Raw genomic sequence first — 25,950 nt, forward strand, 5'->3', positions numbered from 1 at the left:
AGTGCGAAAAGTGGCTTCGTTGCTAAAAATTAAGTGATCAACAATGCCATGCCCATCCTCATTCAGTTGTTGCAACAGCGAGCAAAACTCAAAATGCTTGTCTTTGTCACCATCATTGAGCTTATGCACTAGCTCCAATTTGAATGGTTTCATACAGATTCTTTCACAGGACTTTACACACTGGCATTGGAGCCATTTCGAGTTTCACGGGATGTCCACACACTGATTTGTTTGGAATCCTTATGAATATCTCTCAGACGCCTTCATTCACACTGGGATGTCCACTTCTCTTTGCCAGGCACAAGCAACCTGTCATAACGAATTTGTTGTGCCAGTGGTAAATGTCCTTTCTTGTTGGTGGCTTCGTACCGTACTTGGCTCTAAACATCTGTTGAACAGCTGTAGCCCACTTGTTTTGTCGAACTCCAACAGACAGAAAGCTTGCTCCGCACTTGAACTCACCATGTTTGCAGCTAGCGCTGCCTATCGGCAAATTACCAAACTACACTGTGGCAGTATATGCGAAAAAAAACTTTTGGGGTTTCTCTCCAAAATTACATATGTATGATAGCTGTACAATGTTTGGTTCTTGTGCAATAAATAATTGAAAGTGTTCCCAGACTTTATGTACACCTGTAGTTACGGCAGTCTTCTAGGCTACTTCACAGTATTGGTCCTTCATCTGCCACTTCACTTTAGCTGTTATGTTTTCATAATTGGAGCATATTTACAATATGTAACTTAATAACAGTTTACCTCATGGTCTTTATAGTAATGTGCTCTCTATTCTCAGTTTTACTAATGCTGTGACTTCAGTTTTACACTTTTTAATTTTAGCCTCATTGTTGTAACCTTTTTGTAATATGAATTTCTCTAGCATCTTACATATGCTAATGCTATTCATTCATGTTTTAACTATTTTAGTATACTACACAAACAATTTTTAAAGTTTTGGTCTTTTTCATGTTAAAAAAAAAAAAAAAAAAAAAAGAGAGAGACACTGGACAGTTATTACTACTGCCTATGCCAACCTTCAAGTTATAAATTGTTAAAAACAGTTATCACTGCCTAGTAACCTATTTATGTTAAAAAATATTGTTAACTTTTAAATATATTTAACATTTTCCAGGCACACTTAGTCAGTTGGTCATATTATTCCTGACCTATATTTTTATTTTACATTTCTTTCCAGTTGTTGATCCACCCCTGGTGCTGATGACAAATGGAGACTAATGCACTTTGACAAAAAGATGGACCACAAAGGAATTGTCCAAATGGGATGGAAATGTCCATGTACAGGAAATGATCACAGTTTTAGAAAAATTGGGTAATTTATTTAAGAGAAAGACCTTCAAAAATTGAGTAAGTCAATAACACGTTAGTCCATCTGTGGTCCTCATGCAAGCAGTTACTGCACTTACCATTGATTGATAGTTATTGAATGCCCCCCTGAGGGACATAGAGACCAAACTCTGTCCAGTTTGTGTGTTAAAGCATCAAAATCCTGAGTTGGTTGGAGGGCCCTACCCATAAGACTCTAAATGTTCTCAGTTGGGGAGAGGTCCAGCAACCTAGGTGGCCAAGGTAGGATTTGGCAAGCACAAAGACAAGCAGTAGTAACTCTTGCCATGCGTAGGTGAGCATTATCTCACAGAAATGTAATCCTGAGATGGCTTGCCGTAAAGGGCAGCAGTACAAGGTGTAGAATATTGTCGACAGACCGCTATGCGGTAAGGTTGCCGTGCATCACAACCGAAGAGCTCCGATTGTAAAAGTAAATGGCACACCAGATCACCACTCCTAGTTACTGGGCCGCACGACAGGCGACATTCAGGTTATTATCACACTGTGGTCCAGGGTGTCTCCAGGCATAATGTTAGTCAGGGCTCAGTTCAAAGTGGGATTCATCACTGAAGACAGTTCTACTTCACTCAATGAGATTCCATGCCAAATGCACTCAGCACCACTGCAAACAGGTTTGTTGATTATAGATGGCAGTGCTAGTTGGTGCAACGGGTGCCATGAGCACAGCCCTCTTTCTGTGACACCGATTAACTGTTGCTGCGGGCACTGAAGCACCAGTTGCACATCAGGTTGATGATAATGACAAATGTGGGGCTCAGAGTGCTCCTTTGACGATTGATCAATCCTCACGTTCTCCCACACGTCTAGATCGACAGTGCCCTTTTTGACGCTTTGTTTGGCCATGGTTCAACATCATCAGACAGTGGCATTGCACCTATTAAAATGTCAAGTGATTTGCCAACTGCTTGTATCAGCTTCTTTGAGCCCAATTACGCATGTTGTCTCAACTGCTGAGATCTACTTATATTGTTTACACGCCTATCTGTGAGGTACAGTTACTGTCCAACTGAGTAAACGGAATGAAATTCGCAAGAGCTTTATGCCGTGGTATCAACATGTCCCCCATTTACTTTCTTTGCCAGCTGTGTGGTGAAATTGTGCTGCAGTGTCACACTTTCATTCATCGGCTCCCAAAGACCAATTTTCATAGCCCCTCTGCATAACTTTAGTTCTTGTATTATTTTACTTATTAGTCCAGCAACATGTTATTGCATCCTATGTATATGAATGTCATGCAGTTAAATAATTTTTATTTATTGTTTTAACTTCACATTTTGATGTGTCTTTGTTATATTGTGATGCACATTGTACTGTCATTTAACTTTTATCTAACGACATCATAAATTTCTTCTTTCTTAAAAGTCCTTACGTCGTTTTGCAGCAAAAGTACCATAGTGTATTTATTCATCGATGTGAATTGCCTGTAGTTTAATACACGTGGCAAGTTTAACACTTATATGCATTGAACTGACGCATGTACTACCGTAGGCAATCTTTGTACGTCGATATACAGTCCGTGTGCTCACTTTGTTGTGCCTACTATTTTTGTCACGGTGGTGCAGTATACTGGTATGTGTTACATACTTTTTATAATTTCTGTATGTTGTCTCACAGCTCACGTCTGATTACGATTTTTTGAAACGCGCACATCTAATACAGAACTATGCGATTGAGACCTTTTTTGTAATTGCAATTTGTGTCAAATATTAATCGTCACCTACCACTACTGTGGAAGTATTAGTAGATCGAGTAATGGCTATTCATTTCACATTGTTTATAGTGGCTCATTGGCCATTCTGATGTGGTAACTACCGTGTTTACCCGAGTATAAGATGACCTCCCCCTCCTTTTTTAAGAGGCATCTTTAAAGAAATTTTTTGTAATATATTCTGACTAATCAAAATCACAAACTGTTCTATTGGCAAAGTATCTGCCAAAAAGTTAACATTATGCCTGTTTTAAACTTATACCATTTATTGATTGTCTACGTTGTGATAATACCAGGAAAAATAAAAGGAACAAAAAGGAATGGTTTACATTAATTTTTGGACCATTTTCTTTTCTACCTTTTCAGCTTCCCGTTGTAACAATTAGTCAGTTTAGTATGATTTATTTCCTTTGTTAGACATTTCATTCTCAATTAAGTTTTGTTCTTGTTTCAACTGAATGTCACCAGCGTGTTCTAAACTGATTAAAAGCTGGTAATGTCCTTACCCAGTATTTTAATACATGAACAGTGACTGCATTGTCATTTGCAATCCCCTTAGTAAGTCATTAGTCTGTCATAATCAAAGAAAATACTGGTCTCAGTTTTGAATCGACTAATGTTTTTTTGAAGGACATTTCCGTTTTTGAATGTTACCTTTACTTAAATAAGGCATTAATGTTTGATACAGTGCCTGCATATTTATGAGGAGGTTTATTGCAAACCTGTTCGTGTACAACATAAGTTTATAAGATGATAGAATTTAATGTGATTTCTTCCTGTGTTCCACAAAACTGTCAAATATTAATCCGAGCAATAGACTGTTTTAGTTGCTAGATAATGTGTCTTGCGTATCTCTCACACTAGCGCCACATCAGTCAGTGTCGCACGATAGTTAGAGCGACCTTGACGCTGTACCGGGTGCTGTGGCGTATCGAGAAGTTTCGAGCCTGTCGGCATGCGAGTATTGTTTGCCAATCCCAGGCCTTCCAAATTCTTCAAAATAAATTTGTTCGTGACGTCAAAAGGTAAAGCTTCATCTCTAAGTGTAAAACAAACCCTTTAACTGTAAGACAACCCATATATGCTCTACTACACAATGTAAAAGTGTTGACTTTGGCAGAATTAGTTTAATCTGTGAATATAACATGATCCTGTATTTTTTTGAATGATTAATTTTGGAAAAAAAAACTCATTTTATAATTGGGTAGATAAAATCTTAATTAATGGTGAATTTATTGTTACGGGACATTTGTTCATTGAAACTTTTTTCCCAACCTTTTCTAATAATACATAAGTCTATACTGCACTGTATTTAATTTCTTTTTAAACAGAATCCCCTAGGGTGAGGTGAAATTTTAAATGTTTAATCTTTTTGCTTGTTTTCTTATGGTCATTTAACAGTGTTAAATTTTACATGTTTGAAAGGAGACAAAAATTTACAACTTGTTAAATAAAACCTTTCCCAGACTAAGTCTAATTTTTTGGGTCCTTGCACCTTACCCTCTCTACTTCTCACTTGTGGATGTATTTCACTTTTAGTTGGTCAGGTATTTGTAGTTTATACTTCCTACCTTGTATCCGCTGGCAACTTTGTAGACATTTGCACCAGAACTCAAAACTTCATTCAGAACCCTAGAGAGAAGTGCATAGACTATGCAGAAATTATTTCTACTTCTAGTATTTGGGGCAGTGAATTTACTCTTACTATTGACCACAGGAACCAGTAAGGAGTATGCATATTTGTACATAAGTTTGGGAACACAAACTACAACCAAGCAGAAGAGTGTGACTTTTTCCAAAGTACCTGTTCATCCTCTAATATACATATTATATAAGTAATCTGGAAGTAATTCCCATCAATTTCACCAAAGATAACTGATGATTAACATGATTGTGATAAAGGCTCAACATCAAACTGGCTTGCGATCCCATCCAACACATTATTGTGTCAGAGAGGAGCTTTCTGTGTGGATATAAAATTGATGTGAAATACAAAGTTGTTTTAGAGATCTGTTACGAAATGTCTGCAGTTCCATCCCTTTTGCAGAAAGCAAATGCAAGAAGTTTGTAATATTTATACGCATGAAGATAACAAGCCTAATGAATATAGCCTACTTGATTAAAGTCTGAATCCCAGTGGCACTGTGTTTTAATGGACACAATCCATATATCAGGACGAAATAACTTCACTCTTTTGCATTGTCTGCTGTCCATCATGGTGGAGGAGAATCTTATTCATGCAACTGGCAACACACAAAATCCATAGGAAAGGTAAATCTGTCATTAGCTCAGTGTCACTGTGAACACAAAAAAAGAATACTAGTCACGATGGTGGTAGTGGTTGTATCCTCCATCCTCCAGGTCTCACTTTTACAAGGATGTTGAACACGCTGTGATGCTGGATTGAAGAACAAACAAAAACAAAGAAAAGTTACAGTCAATTACATATTCTTCTAGTCTAAGAAGGATGGGGCAGGCAATCAGCTGTGGCCTTATAGTGGGAACTATCCCAGCATTTACATGAAGTAATTTAAAGACATCACAGATAACCTAAATCATGATGTCCTGATGAGGAATTGCAGCCTCTATCCTGAATTTGTGGGCAGTCTGTTTAAAAGGGCACTACTTCATCTAGTTTACTCTGATATATAATACAATTTTGTTTGTATATTGTAGCATCCTCAGTACCGATCACTGTAAAACACCAGGTTGCATGCTTGCGCCAAGTATAACGCTCACACTTTGCTTGACACTAACTAGTGTTACCCTCTGAGAGGCTTTTTAGTTTTAACCGTGTGTTTGTCTAATAGATAATTGGCATCGGACAGTAATTTTGTGTATATGGCAGTTAATAGAAAGACTTAACAGGCTTTACTTTGGAGATGATAAAAGTAGTGAAGTTCATGTGAATGAAACAAAAAACGGTTGCCAGCCTAATTAGGCATAATAATTTGAAGTATTGTATCCATAGAATATAAGGGTCATTCCATATCAAATCACCCAATAAAAAATAAATTTTACACCCACCTCCTGCGATTTTCATGAAATTTGGCTCAAATGGTTCAAATACCATCCTGACAACACCTGCAAATTTTTTTTGCTGTATCTCTTACAGTTTTTTTTTTATAAATTTTTAAAGTTTTTATGTGTTGCGTTTTCTGAACCTTCGGAAATGGTCAATTTAATTTGTATTCAAAACTTTAAATTTGCTTATCTTAAAAACTCTTTTAGATAACATCATGAATTTTTGCAGCAAGTTTATTTATTATACATGTTTGAAGATAAAAATGATGCTATTAAAATATATTAATATTTTCTGTGAAAAAAAAAGAATATATATGTATTTTTTTTTTCTTTTTTTTTTTTTTTTTTAACGGATGTTTTGTTTTATAAGAATTGCAATATCTAGAGTCTCAGACCTGATAGAATGCTCAAATTTGTTTTAATTTACTCTTAAACATATAGGCTATTTGATAAAACAAAAATAATGATGGCTTTTTTAACATGTTTATTAATTATAGTAGATTACATTAGAATTATGTACAAAGATACTTACGACACTTATGTATAACCCAACTGATTGCTTGAAACATTGAATTTTTTGAGTAATTTTGTCTTTTTAATAAACATTAATGCTGATTCAAACTGTTTTTCCACTTCATCCAAGAGCTTTCAGTTCTTTTGATACAGTCTTTTTTGAAGTAATACATTGTCCCAGTGCCGCTTGATTGAGGTGCGTCTACTACACAGACTATGTGCTCAAAAGGCACTATGCAGGAATCTTCTCTTTCAGGCCAATAAAATGATGCAGCAGGTCCTAAAGGATGTAGAAATAGAATTTCTGCATCTTCTTCATCATTGAATATTGTTTTTACCAGTCCAAAGTACCAGTTACCATCATAATTTGCAGCCACATAGCTATTTATGGATGGTTCAACACGAACCCAATCAGAAGAAGAATGGAAAGAAAAGACTAAGGAGGGTTTTACACTATCTGTAGTCCTTCTAATTTCAAGGTTGTTTGTTGGAAGTGGTTTAAAGTTATGAAAACTTCTTGTTCCAGGAATGGTTCGGGTTGCTGAAAAACGTTTTTCTAGTTTTAACTGTAGCAAATCAGCTTCTTTTTTGTCAATAAAGTGAAAATGAATGTTTTCAATATTTTTTTCACAAAACTTATACACATCGATTGCTGTCATTATTTGTTCTTTGTCTGAAAGCTGTAGACTGGCTTTCCTTAAAATTCTTTTAATAGTTCTTCCTAGGCCATCACAAATTGACTTCCCATGACTTGTTGCAAAAAAAGAGTGTTGGGCCTTCAAATTAGTCTCTCAAGTGTTCAGTCAAATTTTTAAAACTGTTTCTATTTTTGTACTGCCCAGCACAACTATCTGTAAAGTAGTGAACTGAGTCAATGTCAGTATGATGTAATGACAGCGACTTTGTAATTTCTTTTTGTACAAAGTTAACAAAACCAGTGTCATGTTCTTCGTCATCACTAATAAAACAGTGGTTGGAAACAAAAACATTGTTTTCCTCATTTCTTAGAAAAACTCCAACTTGGTGTAGAGTACAACCACCTCTATTCCAGTGGTAACTTTGGATCTCATTTTGTATAACAAAGGAATAATTTTCACTGAAATCCATCACAATAATTGCTGTTTTGGGTGGTGGGTCTTCTTTCAATCTTTTAAAGGCTGCTGATTGGGATTTTGCTATAAACGAGTTCGGGGTGAGCTTTTCCAATGACCTAACCAATAAAGAAATGTAGTCTTCAACACTGATAGACTGTTTGATCATTTCTGCCCTGTCTGTGTTAACCCACTGACTGATTACAATTTCTTCTTCTAAATCATAATATTCACTTAGTTTTTCAGTTAAGCATTCTGTTAGTGCAGTATTTGCAGGAAAGCTGTTGCAATGATGTAGCATGCAGTTTTGGTTTTCTGTGTTGCACACAAGCATCTTAATTAGGTCTTTATAAGATTCTTAAATTTTCACAGCATCCAGTAATAGTTTAACATTCTGGTGGATACTGCATACACATACAGTGTGTGTGCCTGCAGCACCAGCAAGGATACACCATTTAGGTCTCAGGAAACAAAATTTTGAAAATCCTACTTCTACCTCAGGATTCTCCTATTTGAAATAATAATAGAGTTCTCTCAAGTTACACAAAATGAGTCTTTTTTGCATGTACACATTTTCTTGAACACTTACTTTGTCTTTCATTCCAGGTAGCACTCTGGAACTTTCATCCTTTTCATAAAAATCTGTTACAAGTCTTACTGTATTTTCAGAAAGAGTTTTACCTTTTTTTGGACTAGGAGTTTCCAAAATACCCTTTTCAGATTTTAGCTTTCTAGCTTGTCGCACCATGTACTCACTTACATTAAATTCTTTCATCACTTTATTTCGACTCCAAGAATCTGGAGTCAAGGTCAGAATTTGGATTTTTCTAGACCTCCCAACAGATGAAATCTCTTTCATAAGAGAAATCATTACATCAAAATCCTTTGCTTTCTCAACCACACTTTTGTCTTCTTTGTCATCATCAGAACTTGGTGCATCATATTTTAATGCTTTTGAAACCGCCTTTTTTGCAGTCTTTTCAATACTGCTAACCTTCCTTTTAAAATAAGACCCTTTACTTTGTTCTGACAAGCCATGAATCTTTATCGGTGTTAAACCTAAATAATCAAGAGCAATGTTTGTTTGTACGAGGGATTCATTTCTGGATTCCAATGATTCTAATTCAACCATGACTTCATCATCTGTTTCACTTTCATTGACTTCAACTCTTAATTTTTCCTCACAAAAGTTACGGCATGTTGAGCAAAGCTTTTGTCCGGGTTTTATACTAATATTTTTTGTCAGTAATTGTTTAGAAAGATCCAAGCCTACACATCTCAACGATTTTTTGATGGGCTTTTTGTGTTTTTTTAGTGGGTCTACACATGTTGTTTGATACTTTTCAAAAACATTTAAAAAGTAGTAGCTGTGGTGTGAACATATATTCTTAAATTCACACAGATTAATTCCAGATCTTCTGGCCTGAAGAGACTTATGACATTGCTCAGTGACACATTATGCAGTTTTTTGAAGGTCAATTATACTTTTTGCCATCGATTGCATAATTTTTTATCTATGAAATAACAACATTAAATATGAAAACTAACTTGAAGGTTGGTCTTCTTTAGGCATGTGTTACACGTTAAGTCATATCAAATACAAATGTGCCAGTAAAAAATGACTTGACTTCTGGGCCCGAAATTTTACAAATGGCTGATCCTTATTAAGCTAGAAATTTTTCAATGCTCCTTCTAATACAGGGTGTATACAGCCCGGGACATCCGGGAAAAACCCGGGAATTTTTTAGAATTCTGGGATTTTTCATAGTTTTAGATTTCAGTTAAAGTTTTGTAAGTTTGACATGTAAGATCTGATATGCTGACAAAGAACTTAAGCCCACTACTGCTTAGTTGTATAGAAAATGGGTAATTTACACAATGCACAGACCAGTTTGCTGACACCGAAAAGTGTCAAAGATTATGCAGCATGTCCATAACAACTAACGTGCATTCGATGTGCATGACATCACAATTGTTTACATCTCTAATAGATCACTAGAAAATATTACAAATAGTGGCTTGAGAAGCATTACTTTCAAAGTAAATTTCCACGCAAATTGATTTATGTTACATGTGAGAATGTGCAGTGAATTTCTTAAATCACAGGGCGTTATAACTCTCATTCAAAACATAACACTTTAAGGATCAGCCATTTGTATAGTTTCGGGCCCAGAAGTTAAGTCATTTTTTACTGGCACATTTGTATTTGATATGACTTAACGTGTAACACATGCCTAAAGAAGACCAACCTTCAAGTTAGTTTTCATATTTAATGTTGTTATTTCATAGATAAAAAATTATGCAATCGATGGCAAAAAGTATAATTGACCTTCAAAAAACTGCATAATGTGTCACTGAGCAATGTCATAAGTCTCTTCAGGCCAGAACACTTCGACTTTTCTATAGTGTAGAAAAGACGAAGTGTTCTGGCATGCAGAGCAATACCAGTTCGCTTCTTTTCTACTTTTTTTCCCAGTGAATTGCCTTGTCATCTGCGAACAGCTCTAACATTCGCTACTACTTCTTTCTAAGTAATCCTATAAATGGAGAACAGAAGGCAGCACCAGTCAAGCGACAGGTAGCGGGACGTCCGTACCTTGCTCTCGTACAAAAGTAGTCCACTTTTAGAGCGAAAACCTGTGTCAAGCGGAGCTACTATATTCCCCGCTGTAAAATTTGCTTTCAGTAAGGACAATTGTGTCTTTTACCTCTTCGATTCCTCAATTTTTCTGATTTTATTATTGTTTTTATTTAAATAAACAAGCTTGCGGTTTAATAATTGTTAAAGACCTTTAATTAATTTCTTTCGTTTTAGAATAATAAGAGATTTTTTTATGTAAAATATGTTGTGCATTTTTACAGTCTTTCCTTTCCGGATTTTCGCGTTGCTAAATTTCACATCTGATCTTTATTTTAATACTTAATTTCTTAAATTAGGTTTATTTTTGAATGAACTTATTCTTGACGGTGAACCCAATATTGACGTGGTCCACACCCAAAAGGTTGGATTCTTTGTGCAAATCAACTGACGGCGAGATCTTCGTCGGCTGGACAAATAGTGTCATCGTTGTCTCCATTATCTCTGTCAAAGCAGAGTGGAGGAACGGTGCTAGTGACCAATCGGATTGGAAATCCTTTAGGAAGGGTGTCAAGTCTCCAGCAAAGAGTCTTGGAAAAAAGCAATTTTTGGACCGAGTAGCTTGTCCTTGAGGTGATCCTCCATTACTCTGCAGGTAGCACAAATTGTTTTTTTTTTCCTTCCATCTTTGCAACAAATATTTGCAGAAACGGAAGCGTTACTAGAGCTCGCTCAGCAGCTTACACATTCGCCAGCCATCGGATCGCGCAAAACTTTAAGGGCAACAGTTCCGATTCCGTTGTCGAAATATACAGAGCTCTTCTGGCAGGGACATCCTTAAAAAGGTTGTACAAGGAACGTAAAAAGTGAATTATCATCCACTGTTTTTCCTGAATTGCGGACTTGAAGGCGCCGTGAACAACGTGAAGCCCACAAGTTCCAATTTCCAATAAAACGGTGTCTATTCATTCAATTTGTTTCAGAAAATTTTTAAGTTCCCTTAAGAACGCAAAGTTGACGTTAGGGCCGTCCATCGATACGTGTAAAAGTTTTTTCATTGCTTCGCCTGGAATTTTTTTCTTGAAGGACTCGAGTAGCTTAGCTGCCTTCGAACTGCCTAGAAAAGCTGATGCGTAATAACGGATGCACACTAGATTTTTTTTTAAGTGTTCCAATAATGCACTAAAATGTCCATGTGGATTCTTTTGCACACCTTGTTCAAGGATTCGTCAAAAGAAACAACAATCCGTGATGCGTTTATGAGGTCATATTTAATTTCAGACTCAATATATTTTTTAGTCCATATTGCACGATGTAACTGATTTTGTCCTTTTGTAAACGCATGCTCTTTGGCCCTTCACTGACGGGGAAGATTGCGAGGAAAGTAACACATTGTTCGCAGAACTACGCAGTGACTTGTGTGAAACGATGCACTCCAAACACCACAATATTTCCGCCATTGTTACTTCGTCCTTTATTGTCATCCGATCAATTCCTCTCAGTTTATCCCCGGGTTTTGACACTGCAGTGACATCCTTCTATGAAGGCACAGCAATTCCAGCGGCCAACGCCACTGTTGTTGACCCAGCTGAATCTGCAGATGTGGTAGTGGAAGTAGAATCTGTCTGCTGGGTTGAAGTGGTCGCCGCCGGTCGGGTGTAGACGTACAAACTTGCTATGCTTCTCATGGAAGCTGCTTTCGCGACATGCTTCTTGGATTTTGTCATGTGGCTTGTAAGAGCCGATCCTCCCATAGTACAGATGTTAATGAGGATCCCTGGACATAATCCACATTTAGCACTATAAAGGCCTGTCGGTCCTTTCACCAACCAGTCCTTGAATGCTGGATCTGAAAGCTAGCTATCTTGAAAACCAATCGACATGGCGCAGTCGTAGTGATTGTTGGTGGGCAACCTTTATTGGAGAAAGAGGACTGCCCCTCATTATTACACATAATGAAATATGAATGAGTGTTACCTACCTTATTAGTTTACAAAACTTTGCCTCTCATGTGCGCAGAACTGAATTCAACATGTGAGCCGAGCTCACTGACTACTGACAGACTGTGTGCACACTGACTACTGACAGACTGTGTGATTTGAAAAGCGAGCGAGGCACGTTTGACAACACTGTCTCTGCCAAGCAACACTCAGCGTTAATTATGATATTATTAGTAACGCTGTGTTTGTTGACCCTTTAAGAAACTCTGAATGACAAGACTTATCAACCAGTCTTACTCCAGTAACCTGTTGCAAGTTTCTAGCTAATTTTACATGTACAGCAGAGCACCTCAATTATAAAGACGAAAGATATTAAGTCCACCGCGCTCATCGACGAAAGTTCTGAAGGCTTCGCCACCTTTTCGTTCTAGCTTATTATTCCCATCCATGATATCTAAGTTATGAAGTCTGCTGGTTACGAACGACTTGGCCTCCAAGTTACTTTACAGCTGAGGTACTCTACTGTATGTAAGTTTTCCGAAGTGCTTTAGGACTTGGTAGACCTTCTGTTCTACATATACCGATTCTAATCTAAAGCCTAGATTCTTTACCAGCGTACATGTTGATTTACTTGTAGAGGAATGATTTACCCGCTTAATTTTAAAATATGGTTTTACTTGACATCCAGTATATTGATAATGTCGCTTTTTATGTATCCCTCCGTACCTAGAAACGTAATAAATGCCGTTCAGCTGTTATTGTTGTCTTCATGTTATGTTTTCTTGCTGTTCTTTGACGTACTTGCGAGCCCCCTCTCCATATTTTTCTGCTAATAAAGTCCAAAGTAAAGGAAACACCCTGGATGATAATTCAGCTTGTACATGCCTTGTAAAACCTATTTAAGGATTTCCATTCCAGAGTAGTTCTGTATATTTGGACCATGGGATCGGAATGGTTGTCCTTGAAATTTAGGGGGATCCGATGGCTGGAGAACTTAGACCTTGCGGAGTGCGCTCTAGTAACTGCTTCTGTATCTGCGAATGTTTTTTGCAAAGCACAAAAACCTGAAACGTGCTAGCTATACAGTAGTCTGTGATCATCTGAAGAACATGCTACTCGGCTCAATAAACTCGTATTTCAAGACTCTTGCTCCAGACTTTTCTTGTTTAATTATTGACCAACTTACATAACTTTTTTGTTTACTAGTTATCTGCCAGCTAGTATTTTCCTGTAATACTGTCTCGACGTTTTTTTTTACATATACCAAGTTATATTTTTTGGCATTGGATGTATAAACAGCAATTGTTTTATTTCTATTTAGTCATGGTAACAGCGGCTGTTTTACTATGGTGTTTCACGGTATTGGGATTTTGAGCAGGCATGTAACGATGTTAGCTGCTGAAAGCGATGGCTCGTCTTTCATGTGATTGATTGCTGGCTTGGTCATCTCAACTCGCCTCACCTCACCATCTCAACTCGCAGCGATCTCTCTTCCCTCTTCATCCAGTCACTGGTTGCTTTGCATTGACCAGCTGACGCCGTGGTGACTGCTCCTATTCTGTCCCATCCTTCATTGCCACTCCAGTCCCAGTCAGGCAGAACGCAGAATACTCGCAAAGATCTCTAGACCTTGCTGTGAGTGGCTCTGAGCACTGTGGGACTTAACTTGTAAGGTCATCAGTACTCTAGAACTTAGAATACTTTAACCTAAGGACATCACACACATCCATGCCCAAGGCAGGATTCGAACCCGCGACCATAGCGTAGCACGATTCCAGACTGTAGCGCCTAGAACTGCTCGGCCACCCCGGCCGGCTGCTGTGAGTGTTCGCAGCCTTACATCAGTGGGTGTTCAAATGTTGTACAGTAAATTTGGGGTTTCAAATAAAAACAATGTAAAAGTTGTTGCATCACTCTTCAAGAAAACATGACACCGACATCACTTTGTAAAGATTCTCCTAAATCGCTGCAGCCATGATCACGAAATAAAAACTAAATAAATTGTGGTATCGGAAAACGGCTTATGGAAAGGTTAGTGGTTTTATACTTTTGAGCACTTTAAGAAACGAAATCCAGCAAAAAACACCACATTTTGGAAAGATCTACGATTCGCATCGGCATTTGAACTGCATGTTTGCGTAATACGAAAGTAGATGTATGAAATACATCAAATACAGAAGCTTAGTTTCCGAAGCATTCTTAGGTTCCTGCCTAACTATGCCCTCTGAGAAAAAACACAGCAAAACATTGTTAATGCCCAATATTATATGTGAAAGTTCAGCTTTTCGTGAAGATGTAGTGTACTTACATACCTTTAACCGATTAACCTTTCGTCTTTGTGTGGTCGCGCTACTTAACAACAATGATGCTGCTAGTGGTTGATTACATAACATCTCATATGCTCTGAACGAGGCCCACGAGAAAGACAGGCCGCGGCACGTACGTCACGAAGAACGGCCTGAGCTCACTCGTTCCCTTAACTCAGCAGGCAAAATGCATTTCTAAATCTGTTAACTCGCAACTGGGCGCGTGCATACTAACGAGAATTGCAACTTGTACCGGAATCAGTTATTATGAAGTCTTACTGATTACTGTTTGTACAACGAAATTTCAAATCAATTCTCGATAGAAATGGTATAACCGCTTGTTTATAGCATTTAGTGTCTTCTTCGTAACAGTTCTCCTTTCACTGAAGATGTGGTACATTACGCAACTGATAATAATTTTGGCGTGATTTTAATTGCCAAATTAGGGCCTGTTACTGGCCTGTCGACTTCTTATCATTGTAGGACTAATAACAGTGGATTCCAATAGACGATGCAATTCTCGTTCGTACATACACATCTAGTTAAGAGTTAACCGGTGTAGAAACGCACTTTGCTGAGCTGACTGAGCTCGGCCCACCTTCGTAATGTGTGCGCCGCGGCCTGTCTTTCTCGTAGGCCTCGTGCTCTGAATAACTGCCGTCAATCATTAGCGAGATCACGTGACATGAGCTATGACTAGCTGACAAAAGTGCATCGCTCAACGCAATCTCTATTTTAGAGCTTCGGAAGCTACCGTGCTGTAATTTGTGGAATTTGTGTATATACTTTCGCAATACGAAAGTAAATTCTGTGCATTTTGTCTCGCATCAAACATCTTTCCAAACTCATTGTTTTTCCTGGATTTTGTTTCCTAAAGTGCTGGGACGTCCTCCGCCGGTATAAGACCTTTACAATTCAAAGGACTGATAGGTTTTACAGCTCCAAGGGAAAGTATACTGTTGCTTAACACTGATATGTATTCACCCGCTTTATACTCAATTTCATCCGGGAGAAATAGTGTTTTTAACCGGGAAATCCAGGAAAAATCTGGGAATTTTTTTTTCTTGTCCATGTAGACACCCTGTAATATTTCTTTTCTCACTGCCCTTACTTGACACAGACAGTCCATTTTAGAAAAATAATAGTAAAAACACACATAATATTAATTAAGACAATAACCAAATAATTTTACTACCTGTAATAGCGTTTGGCAGTCCGTGTTTGCAAAATTTTCAACACTGTGTATTTATTATAAGGTACAAGGAGGGATGTTCGACACCAATTTACAAAACAATATTTTAAATTGTTTTCATTCGTGAAAACATAATGAAATATTTTTTAATGTGATAAGTTTACTTATATATGTGAAATAAAAACTCCATTAACGATTGAAAGTGACGTATTAAATGATAGGAAAATTTTTCCCATACAATGTAGCCAACTGGCGAACTTCCCTCCCAGGGAGGGAATTTCGCCTGAAATCAAATTTTGTTTACTTTAAATTCTGCTGTTTATAAATTTCACTTGAAAATTCTACAGGACATAAAAATATAATTTTAGATAATTTTTGTGACATATTCGTGCACGTTAATCTGTATCACAGTTCAAGTCATTACAAACCGTACACAAGCCACACTTAGCCACAGACTGATTGCCACAGTCCATGGAACCAGTTCTAGCAACTTACACACTGGTACCTCTCCACTCGCCTTGCTCTTGGATCATAGTAATCTTCTCCACAGTCTTTGCAGGTAGAAGATATGGCACATTAACGTTTCTTGGGATTCAGTGTTTCTCCACTGCACTCAGGCTGCAGCTCTTTGTTTTTGCTGTGTCTACTTTTTCTTTGAGCAGGTTCCGATGTACTTGCTTGTTCGTTCCCACTGCTATCTGTGTTCATCATGGAGTTATTTGCATCTTCGTGGAAGAGAAGAGCTTCCGAGTGATCAGAACTGCTGACGAATTCATCGAATTTGTTATCCTTTTCCTCTGGAGTTGACATCAGGTCATGAAAAGAAACACTGCGAATGTCGTTGCTCTCCAGGTCATTTTGAGATGTGCTTGCAGAACCCTGTTTGAGAGGAACTGGATTATCTGAGACAGTGATTGGTGCAAAAGCTTCCTTTGGCATGGCTTACGGATTAAAAGGGTGAATCCCAGTTGCCTTAAAACTGGAAATGGTGTTGCTTGGGGCTGCCGTCTTCAACCAAGCCTCTGTAAATATTGTTGGAAAATAATCTCCCGCACAGGGCGTCCAGGGTATCGTCATCTAAAGTTGTCTGCAGCTTTGTTCCAATACTCTTTGAGTGCTCGGAATAAACTTTTATCCAGGGGTTGCAGCTCATGAGAGCAATGAGCATGCAGATAGACAATTTCGATGTTGGATATTTCCGCTATATTCAAGACTGCTTCGTCCAAATGGCTTTAGTGTCCATCCAGAATGAGTAGTGCTTTTCCTGCCAGTCTGTGGCGCTTAAAATGTTCCATGAATCTGCAGAATGAATCTACAGTGATGTACCCTTTAGGTGTCATTTCAAATATCGAGCCTGGTGGCAACCCATTGCCCCAAATATCCTTCCTGTTCTTTCCCTAGTATAGAATCATGGGGGGGATGAAATTTGTTCCAGTGGCATTGACACAAACCAAGACTGTCACAGTTTCTCCCTTTTCCCCGAGTGTTGCCATGTGAACACACTTTGAACCTTTCAAAGCTAAAATTTTCTCCTGTGGATTAACAGTGAGTAGCAATCCTGTTTCATCCACATTGTAGATCAGCTGTGGGGTAGATGAAAGATTCATGGCATCATAAACTTTTCCCAGAAGATTATAAAACTGGGATACTCTTTCAGCGTTAAAATGCATCAATCTTCCGTAACTCAAACTTTCTCCTTTTCTGAAAACTATTTCAGGGTGGCGTGCGCAAAATCCTTGAAACCAAAATTTCCTTGCTCGGTCATTTCTAAACATGTTTGGGATATTTCTCTTTGCACAATATTCAGATACCATCGTCTGTAGTTTTTCTTTTGTAATCCCAAATCCCACAGACAGGAGTCTGATGATGCGGGTAACAAGTTCATTTTCTTGATCCACTGAAAGGTTTGGTGGCCTGCCAAACACCTTTTGGTGATCTGCTACCCGCACGTTTTTCGTGGCCTTCAAGAGTTTTCCTTGGAATCCCATACAATTTAGCGGCAGTATACACAGATTGTCCATTGCGAACAGCTGTAACACAACTTTTTAAATCCTCTTCTTTCCATTTACCATACAGACCCTTCGATTGTCTAACCATATTGCCTGGAAAGTCAACAGAGAACGCCAATTTAGCTTATTTAAAACAGGGTAACAGAATATGAAATATGCATCAACTTCTAATTTGCCCCAAAATTATTGTTAACATTAAAATTGATGAATATTAATAAACATTAATTAAGTGGTCAATTAAATGAATAGTTCTCAAAATGTTACATAAGGTAGCTCTTATAAAGTCACTCTTTTATTGTTCACGAGTCTACTCTAATAAATGTCGATGTATGGTGTCAGACGAGAACGGGAGGGAAATTCGCCACACTAATGGCGAAATTCCCTCCAGAAGCACGCTTTATTATACAATATCACAGCATTGTTAAGTAATTTAAAATTAATTCCTTGTCGTTTCACTCGCAGCACATATTTATACGCTTTAGCAGTCAAAATAATAATTTATTTATACTTAAGTAGCGAAAAAGGATCTCAAATGGTGGAGATGGGATAAAATGTCCCCTGTCTCAGTGTCAGTCTTCTCACGTAATTTGTTCCACTACTTATTGTGAGGACAATACCTAATTTTCTGTGCTACCACCAGATGGCAACATAGAATGGGCATGCTTTGAATCAGTTTTTCTCATGATCGCCAACAGATGGCAGTGAGTGCTAACAGATCTGTTGCAGTAGAAAGGCAAATACGGTGGACTTCCCTCCCTGGCGAACATCCCTCCCTCTACCCTACATTAGACATTTGTCTGCCCACTTTGGATTTTATTGCAGTTCATTTCTGACCAATTTATAAATAAAACACTCAAAGGGATCTCAGTATCAAATACTGCCTATCGCTGAAGTATGGCAGTCCATGATGAACATTTTACCATGATTACACATACTTTCTTGCCCCAGTTTGGCAAGTCTTTTATGCTGCCCACTTTGTATTCAAGGCAGTCGTTATTTTCGTCATCACCACCACCACCACCACCACCACCACTGGTCTGCCCACTGCCCACTTCTGGCATTCCATCTGATCATACTGCAATATTCCATTATTGTCATTCTTAGACAACTCATAGCTTTGAGTTTACATATAATGTACATCTCATTGTTTTACATCAAATCTGTAACTTACAGACATGCATCAGTAGTCTGGTAATAGAAAAGTTTTTTCCAACATGACAACACTTGAGTAATACATCAAGAACAAAAGCAAATATATTAAAATACATAGGCTCTTTTTCACTTTTGCCCCCCTATTATTCACTTCTGTGGACATACAGTTTTAGTTTTAAATCTACAGTATTGCGAACACCTAATGGTTTCTCATCAGATAATAGGCATTAGTTTGCGGAGTTCCCTGTACTTCAAAGGGACCATTATAGATATATTTGAATTTAGAAATTTCCTGGTTAATTTTGTGGCAGCAGCACCGTCCAATGCACGAAGGGCTGAATTACGGCACTGCCGACACAAGTAGGGGCAGCTGTACAGTTACGCAGAATTTCGGCAACGGTGCGTCGCACACCAGACCGCACGGGAACAAAGCAGGCGGGCAGTGCGAGCTAGTCAACATGACACACGTCTCCCAGTTCTTCCGCCGCGGACCACGTGCGTCGAGTCAACGTGACTCCACCGTAAATGCGTACGTGCGGTCGTAAACGCAGCCGCCGTTAAAGTGTCTTTCGCTTCTTCACGGACGTTACGGCGCCTCCGGTCGCGCCAGGAGCAGAACATTCTGTGACGCGGCCTTTTGCCTTGCTCGGTCCACGCGGTTGCGCCACAGCTCGTCACTGGAGTGTACACCCTCCGGGATCGGTGACCGAGCCGTGCCGCCAGTGCAACGCGCCTGTATAGACGGACATTAGCGAAGGATATAATTTGTCATTTATTGTAACGGTAGGAAAAATAAATGTGCCCTGTCCCGAAACCGCTTTAGTCGTTCATTACCACAAAGCCTCTCCCTTGAGCATAGTGCATGGACGCGGCGATAAAGCCGGTTCACTGCACATGAGTGACTGTAAGCGGAGATACAACACGTTCCCGCTTCACTGGTGACCCCGATGTGATCCGAGTCTAAAGAAACACGTGGTGACGAACGTTCGTCGGTACGAGAGACGTGGAACCGCGAGTAGGCTTGCGCGTATACGCCCGCGCCGAACAGTGCTCCGTAGTAAAATTTTTTTTAACTGACTTTTTTTTGTATTGCTTTTGTGCGCGTATCTTTTGACCGCGGACTGCTTCGTGTTGTTCTTCGTTTTTTTTCTTTTTTCTTTTTTTTTTCTTTTTTTCTTTTTTCTTTTTTTTCTTTTTTGTTTTTTTTTTCTCGTGTGCTTGTGTTACTTTTGCTGTGTACTTTCCTCTTGTACGAGGATTCGACTCTGAACTAAGATGGTGACACTAGAGGAGTTGCAAAAGACCGTCGAAGAACTGCTCGCAGGCAACACGAGGCTAGAGAGTGAGCTACAGGCACGGACTACACGCGTGTACGCCGCGCAGCCACAGACAGCTCAGGACAACGTTGGCGCGCAAATCCCCGCCACACCGACGCCTCCTACGACCGCCGGAACGCCGACAAGCGCTGGACGGACATTGATCAGGCTGCCTCCCTTTTTGGCCGTGCGACCCTGTAATGTGGTTCAGCCAGATTGAGGCGGTATTTATGAGCAACCACGTGACCTGTGACCTGGCGAAATTTGGGCACGTAGTAGCCAGCTGGACCAGAACTATGTGGCCGAAGTGCGGGATATAATCACCGCCCCGCCGACGCAGTCAAGCTACAAACGGCTCAAGGAAGAGCTGATCCGGCGGATTTCGTCGTCAGAGGAACAGCGAGTGCACCAACTGCTGCGGCAAGAGGAATGCGGCGATCGGAGGCCCTCGCAGTTCCTGCGCCACTTGCGGAGCCTCGCGCAGTCCGATATGGTGCCAGATTCACTGTTATGCACTATCTGGGTGCGCAGCCTCCCAGCTCAGGTGCAGGCAGTGATAGCCGCACAGACGGAGTTGCAGCTGGACGCCGTCGCTAGCTTGGCCGACAGGGTGCACGAAGCGCAGACAACTGCGCCTAGCACCGCGGCTGCGGCAGCTTATGACTCCGTCCCCCCACCTCCGTGGCGGCAAGCACCTCCCGCACCCGCATCGGATGCTGACCTGCACCAGCTAATGCAAAACTTGACCGCACAGGTGGCAGCTCTCTCGACGCAAGTCGACCGGTTGGCGCGCTCGCAGCAAGAGGGCAGCACGCACCGCAGCGGCAGCGGACCGGGAGACAGGCGGCGCGGCTCGCGCAGCCGGCAACACAGCAACAGCCGCTCCAACAGTACCCCGCCGACGTCACAGCATGCACAAAGCGGCTACTGCTGGTACCACGCCCGCTTCGGCAACGAAGCAACCAGGTGCCGCGCTCCTTGTTCGCACCCAAATGCCAGCTGCGACCGGACCTAGGCGCACCCGGCTGCAATATGATTTCAAAGCGTCTGTTTGTTGCGGAACGGGGGGCAGGCGTGAGGTACCTCATCGACACGGGTTCGGACCTCTCGATATTCCCCCGTTCTATGTTACGAGACGCGGGCCGAGGCACTCTGCCTTACAGCGGCGAACAATTCCGCTATTAAAACGTACGGCACACACAGCCGCAATATAGATCTAGGCCTACGGCGCACGTTCTCATGGACTTTTACCGTGGCCGACGTCAATGAGCCGATCCTGGGCGCAGACTTTCTCGGACACTACGGGCTGCTAGCCGACATCGCAAACGGCCAGCTCATCGACGCCACAACGAATGTAAAGATAGCGGGACAGCGCCGGCAGGCTGCATACTACAGCGTTAAACCCGTGAAGTGCCCCGGACCATACGCTGACATTCTGGAACAATTCCCCGATCTCACCCGCCCAGCCAGGGCACCGAGTGACATCAAACATTCGACGGTACACCACATAATAACCACACCCGGACCCCCCACATCGTGTCGCCCACGTCGACTCGCGCCGGACAGACTCGCAGCACTAAAGGCAGAGTTTGAGGCCATGCTGCGGCAAGGCATCGTGCGACCATCGAGCAGCCCATGGTCATCGGCGTTGCATTTAGTGCCCAAGAAAGACAATTCGTGGCGCCCGTGTGGGGACTATCGCACCCTTAATTCGCGAACGGTGCTGGACTGATACCCAGTCCCACACCTTCAAGACTTCAGCTACGCCTTGGCGGGCTGCGCGGTGTTCAGCAAGATTGACTGCGCAAAGGCATACACCCAAATTCCGGTGGCGCCCGAAGACATCGAAAAAACAGCCATCGTAACGCCCTTTGGGCTTTTCGAAAGCCTGTTTATGACTTTCGGTCTTCAGAATGCTGCCCAGACTTGGCAGCGGTTCCTGGACGGCGTCTTGCGAGGCTTGCCATTTTGCTTCGCGTACCTCGACGACATCTTGGTGTATTCCAAGTCGCCCGAACTCCACCGCCGCCACTTAACGACCATCTTTCAGCGCCTGAGTGAAGCCGACATCGTTATTAACTCCGCTAAATGCGAGTTCGGTGTGACGGAAATTGAGTTCCTCGGCCATTTAATTACGCCCACCGGATCGACACTGCTACCGGAGAAAGTGAAGGCAATACTGAGCATGCCGCGTCCGCAGACGCACAAAGAATTACGACGTTACTTCGGCATGTTGAACTTTTATCGTCAACACCTGCCCAACGCCGCAGCCATACAAGAGCCGCTGACTAAGGCGTTACAAGGTCCTACCTCAAAAGGAAAGACCCTCGTGAATTGGACAGAAGCAATGGAGCAGAGCTTCACGGACTCAAAAAGGAATCTCGTGGAAGCGACGCTGCTCGTGCATCCGGTACATGGCACGGACTTAGCTGTAGTCGTGGACGCCAGCCAGGCCGCCATCGGCGCGGCGTTACAACAGCGTGTCGGCGGGAGTTGGCAGCCTCTCGGTTTTTTCTCTAAAAAGCTTTCCGATTCGCAACGTGCTTGGAGCGCTTATGACCGAGAGTTGCTTGCGATGTACGCAGCGGTGAAATACTTCCGACCGTCCATAGAAGCCCGACAGTTCATCATTTTCACCGATCACAAACCCGTTACCCACGCGTTCGAGAACAACCACACTAAGTGTTCACCACGCCAACTCCAGCAGTTAGAGTACGTGTCGCAATTCATGACTGACATTCGACACATTTCGGGGATAGACAATATCGACGCCGAATTTTTGTCCCTGTGAACTTTGAGGACGTGGCCCAAGTACAGGAGAGTGATGAAGAACTGCACCCCTTCCGTCACGACACTTCCAGCGGCCTGCAACTGGAGCTGGTGCCTGTCCCCGGCTCCGCACAGAAGATTTGGTGTGACACCTCAACCGGCACGCACCGACCGTTCCTCCCGGAGAAATTCCGGCGCAATGCCTTCGACCGTGTCCACGGACTGTCACACCCCAGCACCAACACCACTGCGACGCTCGTGGCTGCGCGTTTCGTCTGGCCCGGGCTTCAGAAGGACTGTCGCGAATGGGCGCGCACTTGCACCGCATCTCAGAGCGCCAAAGTCGGAAGGCACACCCACGCACCCGTGGGCACCTTCCCAGACGCGACACGCCGATTTGCGCACGTTCACGTGGACCTCGTCGGCCCGCTTCCTCTCTCACAAGGCAAGCGGTACCTCCTAACTATGGTGGACCACTTCACTCGCTGGCCGGAAGCAACGCCCGTCGCAGGCGTCACAGCCGAGACCGTCGCCACCGCATTCGTCGACACCTGGGTGGCACGCTTTGGATGTCCCAGTCACGTGACAACTCATCGCGGCCGCCAGTTTGACTGCGCGTTGTTCACGCACGTCGCCAGACTGTGTGGCACCCGGTTACACAGGACAACCAGCTACCATCCAGCGTCGAATGGCATGGTTGAACGGTTCCACAGGACTCTCAAAGCCGCTCTAACCTGCCACAACACCTCATGGCCAGAGGCGCTTCCACTGGTGCTGCTCGGCCTGCGAGTCACGCCGAAGGAGGAGATCGGCGCGTCACCTGCCGACCTCGTTTACGGGAAATCTCTGACAATCCCGGGCGATTTTGTCGAAGATGTAAGACTCCCACGCGACGCCGTGGCACCCACTCTGGGGGAACGTCTGCACAGTCACATGGCCTGCCTCCGTGCGCACGCACCGACGCGGCACGGCACCGGGAAGATATTCGTCCACGCCGACATGCAGCGCTGCACGCACGTCATGTTGCGTACCGACGCAGTACGGCCACCTCTCCGACCGCCCTACAGTGGACCGCACCGCGTGATCGCCCGAGGGGACAAAACGCTGGTCCTCGAGTGCAACGGAAAGCCATCGACAGTGTCAATCGACCGCGTCAAACCGGCCTACGTCTTGCCCGCTCCATCAGCCACGCATTTCTTTGACCCGGCAGAAGATCTGATCACTTTCGACACTCCCTTTGCCAGCGGTCAGACGGAACCCGGAGCCGCCGGTGACGCACAGCTGCAGCCTGCTGTCATCGCGCCGCCAAGTGCGCCTCCCACTTCCACGCCCAGGAAGCTGGTACGGCCGCCCGGACCGCTCCCACCCCAGGCGCACCGGTCGCCCCCACCACAACCGGCAGCGGACTACGTCATGCGCGCCGGCCGCCGCGTCAGATTCAAATGGCCGTGCTGCGTCGCCAGTGTGCCACGACTCCGAAACCGGCAATCACGCGCCCGAGCCGCCGAACGCCGTCAGAATTCGGCACCCACGAGCCGCCGTCCGCTGTAGAGACCCGACCTCCAGCTGCAAGTGCTTTCGGCCGGTAACTCCAGTCGAGCCCCGGACACCGTCTTCTGCGTTCGTCACAGCTCCTGGACCCGCGTTCGCGTCGTTTGCCTCCGCCGCATTGGGCGTTGAGGCCGGATCGGCATCTGCGCCAGCTTACGGCATTCACTTCGCCGTCGAGCTCCGGACATCGCGCTCCACACCGCCCGGCTTGTCCGTAGTAGCTCCCGGACCCGCGTTCGAGTTCCGACGGTACCGCACTCGTGCAAGCGCCTTCGAGACGTCACCACCAATGACCTGCAACGCGCGCCTTCACGTGCATCATTACGGACAGTCGCAGCCAGTACCTGCTGCCGCTGTCACTAGCCGCCAGGGCAAGGACACGCCCACCGCACGCTCGCTGGTCCGGCGCGCTGACATCACGGGCCGCTGCCCTCCTGACGCCGACTGACCCCCACCAAAGTTGCCGCACTGCCATCACGCAGCGCGCGAACTTTAAACACACGCGCGCCACCAAACGATTGCCGCGTTTTCGCAGCTACGGAGCTCTGCTCTCCAAGGGGGGGATCTGTGTGGCGGCAGCACCGTCCAACGCACGAAGGGCTGAACTACGGCACTGCCGACACAAGTAGGGGCAGCTGTACCGTTACGCAGAATTTCGGCAACGGTGCGTCGCACACCGGACCACACGGGAGCAAAGCAGGCGGGCAGTGCGAGCTAGTCGACGCGACTCGACACATGTCTCCCAGTTCTTCCGCCGCGGACCACGTGTGTCGAGTCAACGTGACTCCGCCGTAAATGCTTACGCGCGGTCGTAAACGCAGTCGCCGTTAAAGTGTCTTTCGCTTCTTCGCGGACGTTGCGGCGCCTCCGGTCACGCCAGGGAGCAGAACATTCTGTGACGCGGCCTTTTGCCTCGCTCGGTCCACGTGGTCGCGCCACGGCTCGTCACTGGAGTGTACACCCTCCGGGATCGGTGACCGAGCCGTGCCGCCAGTGCAACACGCCTATATAGACGGACATTAGCGAAGTATATTATTTGTCATTTATTGTAACGGTAGGAAAAATAAATGGGCCCTGTACAGAAACCGCTTTAGTCGTTTATTGCCACAAAGCCTCTCCCTTGAGCATAGTGCGTGGACGCAGCGATAAAGCCGGTTCACTGCACATGAGTGACTGAAGCGGAGATACAACACGTTCCCGCTTCAATTTCACTGGATTTTTCATAAATTTTTACTAGAACAAAATCACCAGATTTGAATTTAGTCACTTTAAGTCCCTTATTGTGCCTTTTAGGTCTGATTTCCGCTTTTTCTTTCATTTGTTTTCTGACCCAAGTCTCTTTTTCTCTTTCATCACACTGGACTCGCATTCGGGAGGACGACGGTTCAATCCCGTCTCCAGCCATCCTGATTTAGGTTTTCCGTGATTTCCCTAAA

The 25,950-nt window shown here is 43.1% G+C and overlaps 1 protein-coding gene across 5 annotated transcripts in view; it reads left to right on the forward strand.

Annotated features, from left to right (window-relative positions):
• LOC126263107 (uncharacterized) overlaps positions 1-25,950 on the forward strand; it is a 149,525-nt gene that overhangs the window by 99,259 nt on the left and 24,316 nt on the right. For 3 of the 5 annotated variants that reach the window (XR_007546842.1, XR_007546843.1, XR_007546844.1), the window contains exon 2: positions 1,193-4,098. The exons of 1 other annotated variant lie outside the window; for it this stretch is intronic. Coding sequence is in view for 1 of the 4 variants with exons in the window: in XM_049960112.1 (XP_049816069.1) it covers positions 4,029-4,098 (70 nt within the window). In the remaining 3 variants the exon portion in view is untranslated. The remainder of the gene's footprint in view (positions 1-1,192; positions 4,099-25,950) is intronic. One more of the 5 variants, XM_049960112.1, reaches the window with a different exon arrangement.

Source organism: Schistocerca nitens, chromosome 6, assembly GCF_023898315.1.
Source record: "Schistocerca nitens isolate TAMUIC-IGC-003100 chromosome 6, iqSchNite1.1, whole genome shotgun sequence".
NCBI classification, from domain to species: domain Eukaryota; kingdom Metazoa; phylum Arthropoda; class Insecta; order Orthoptera; family Acrididae; genus Schistocerca; species Schistocerca nitens.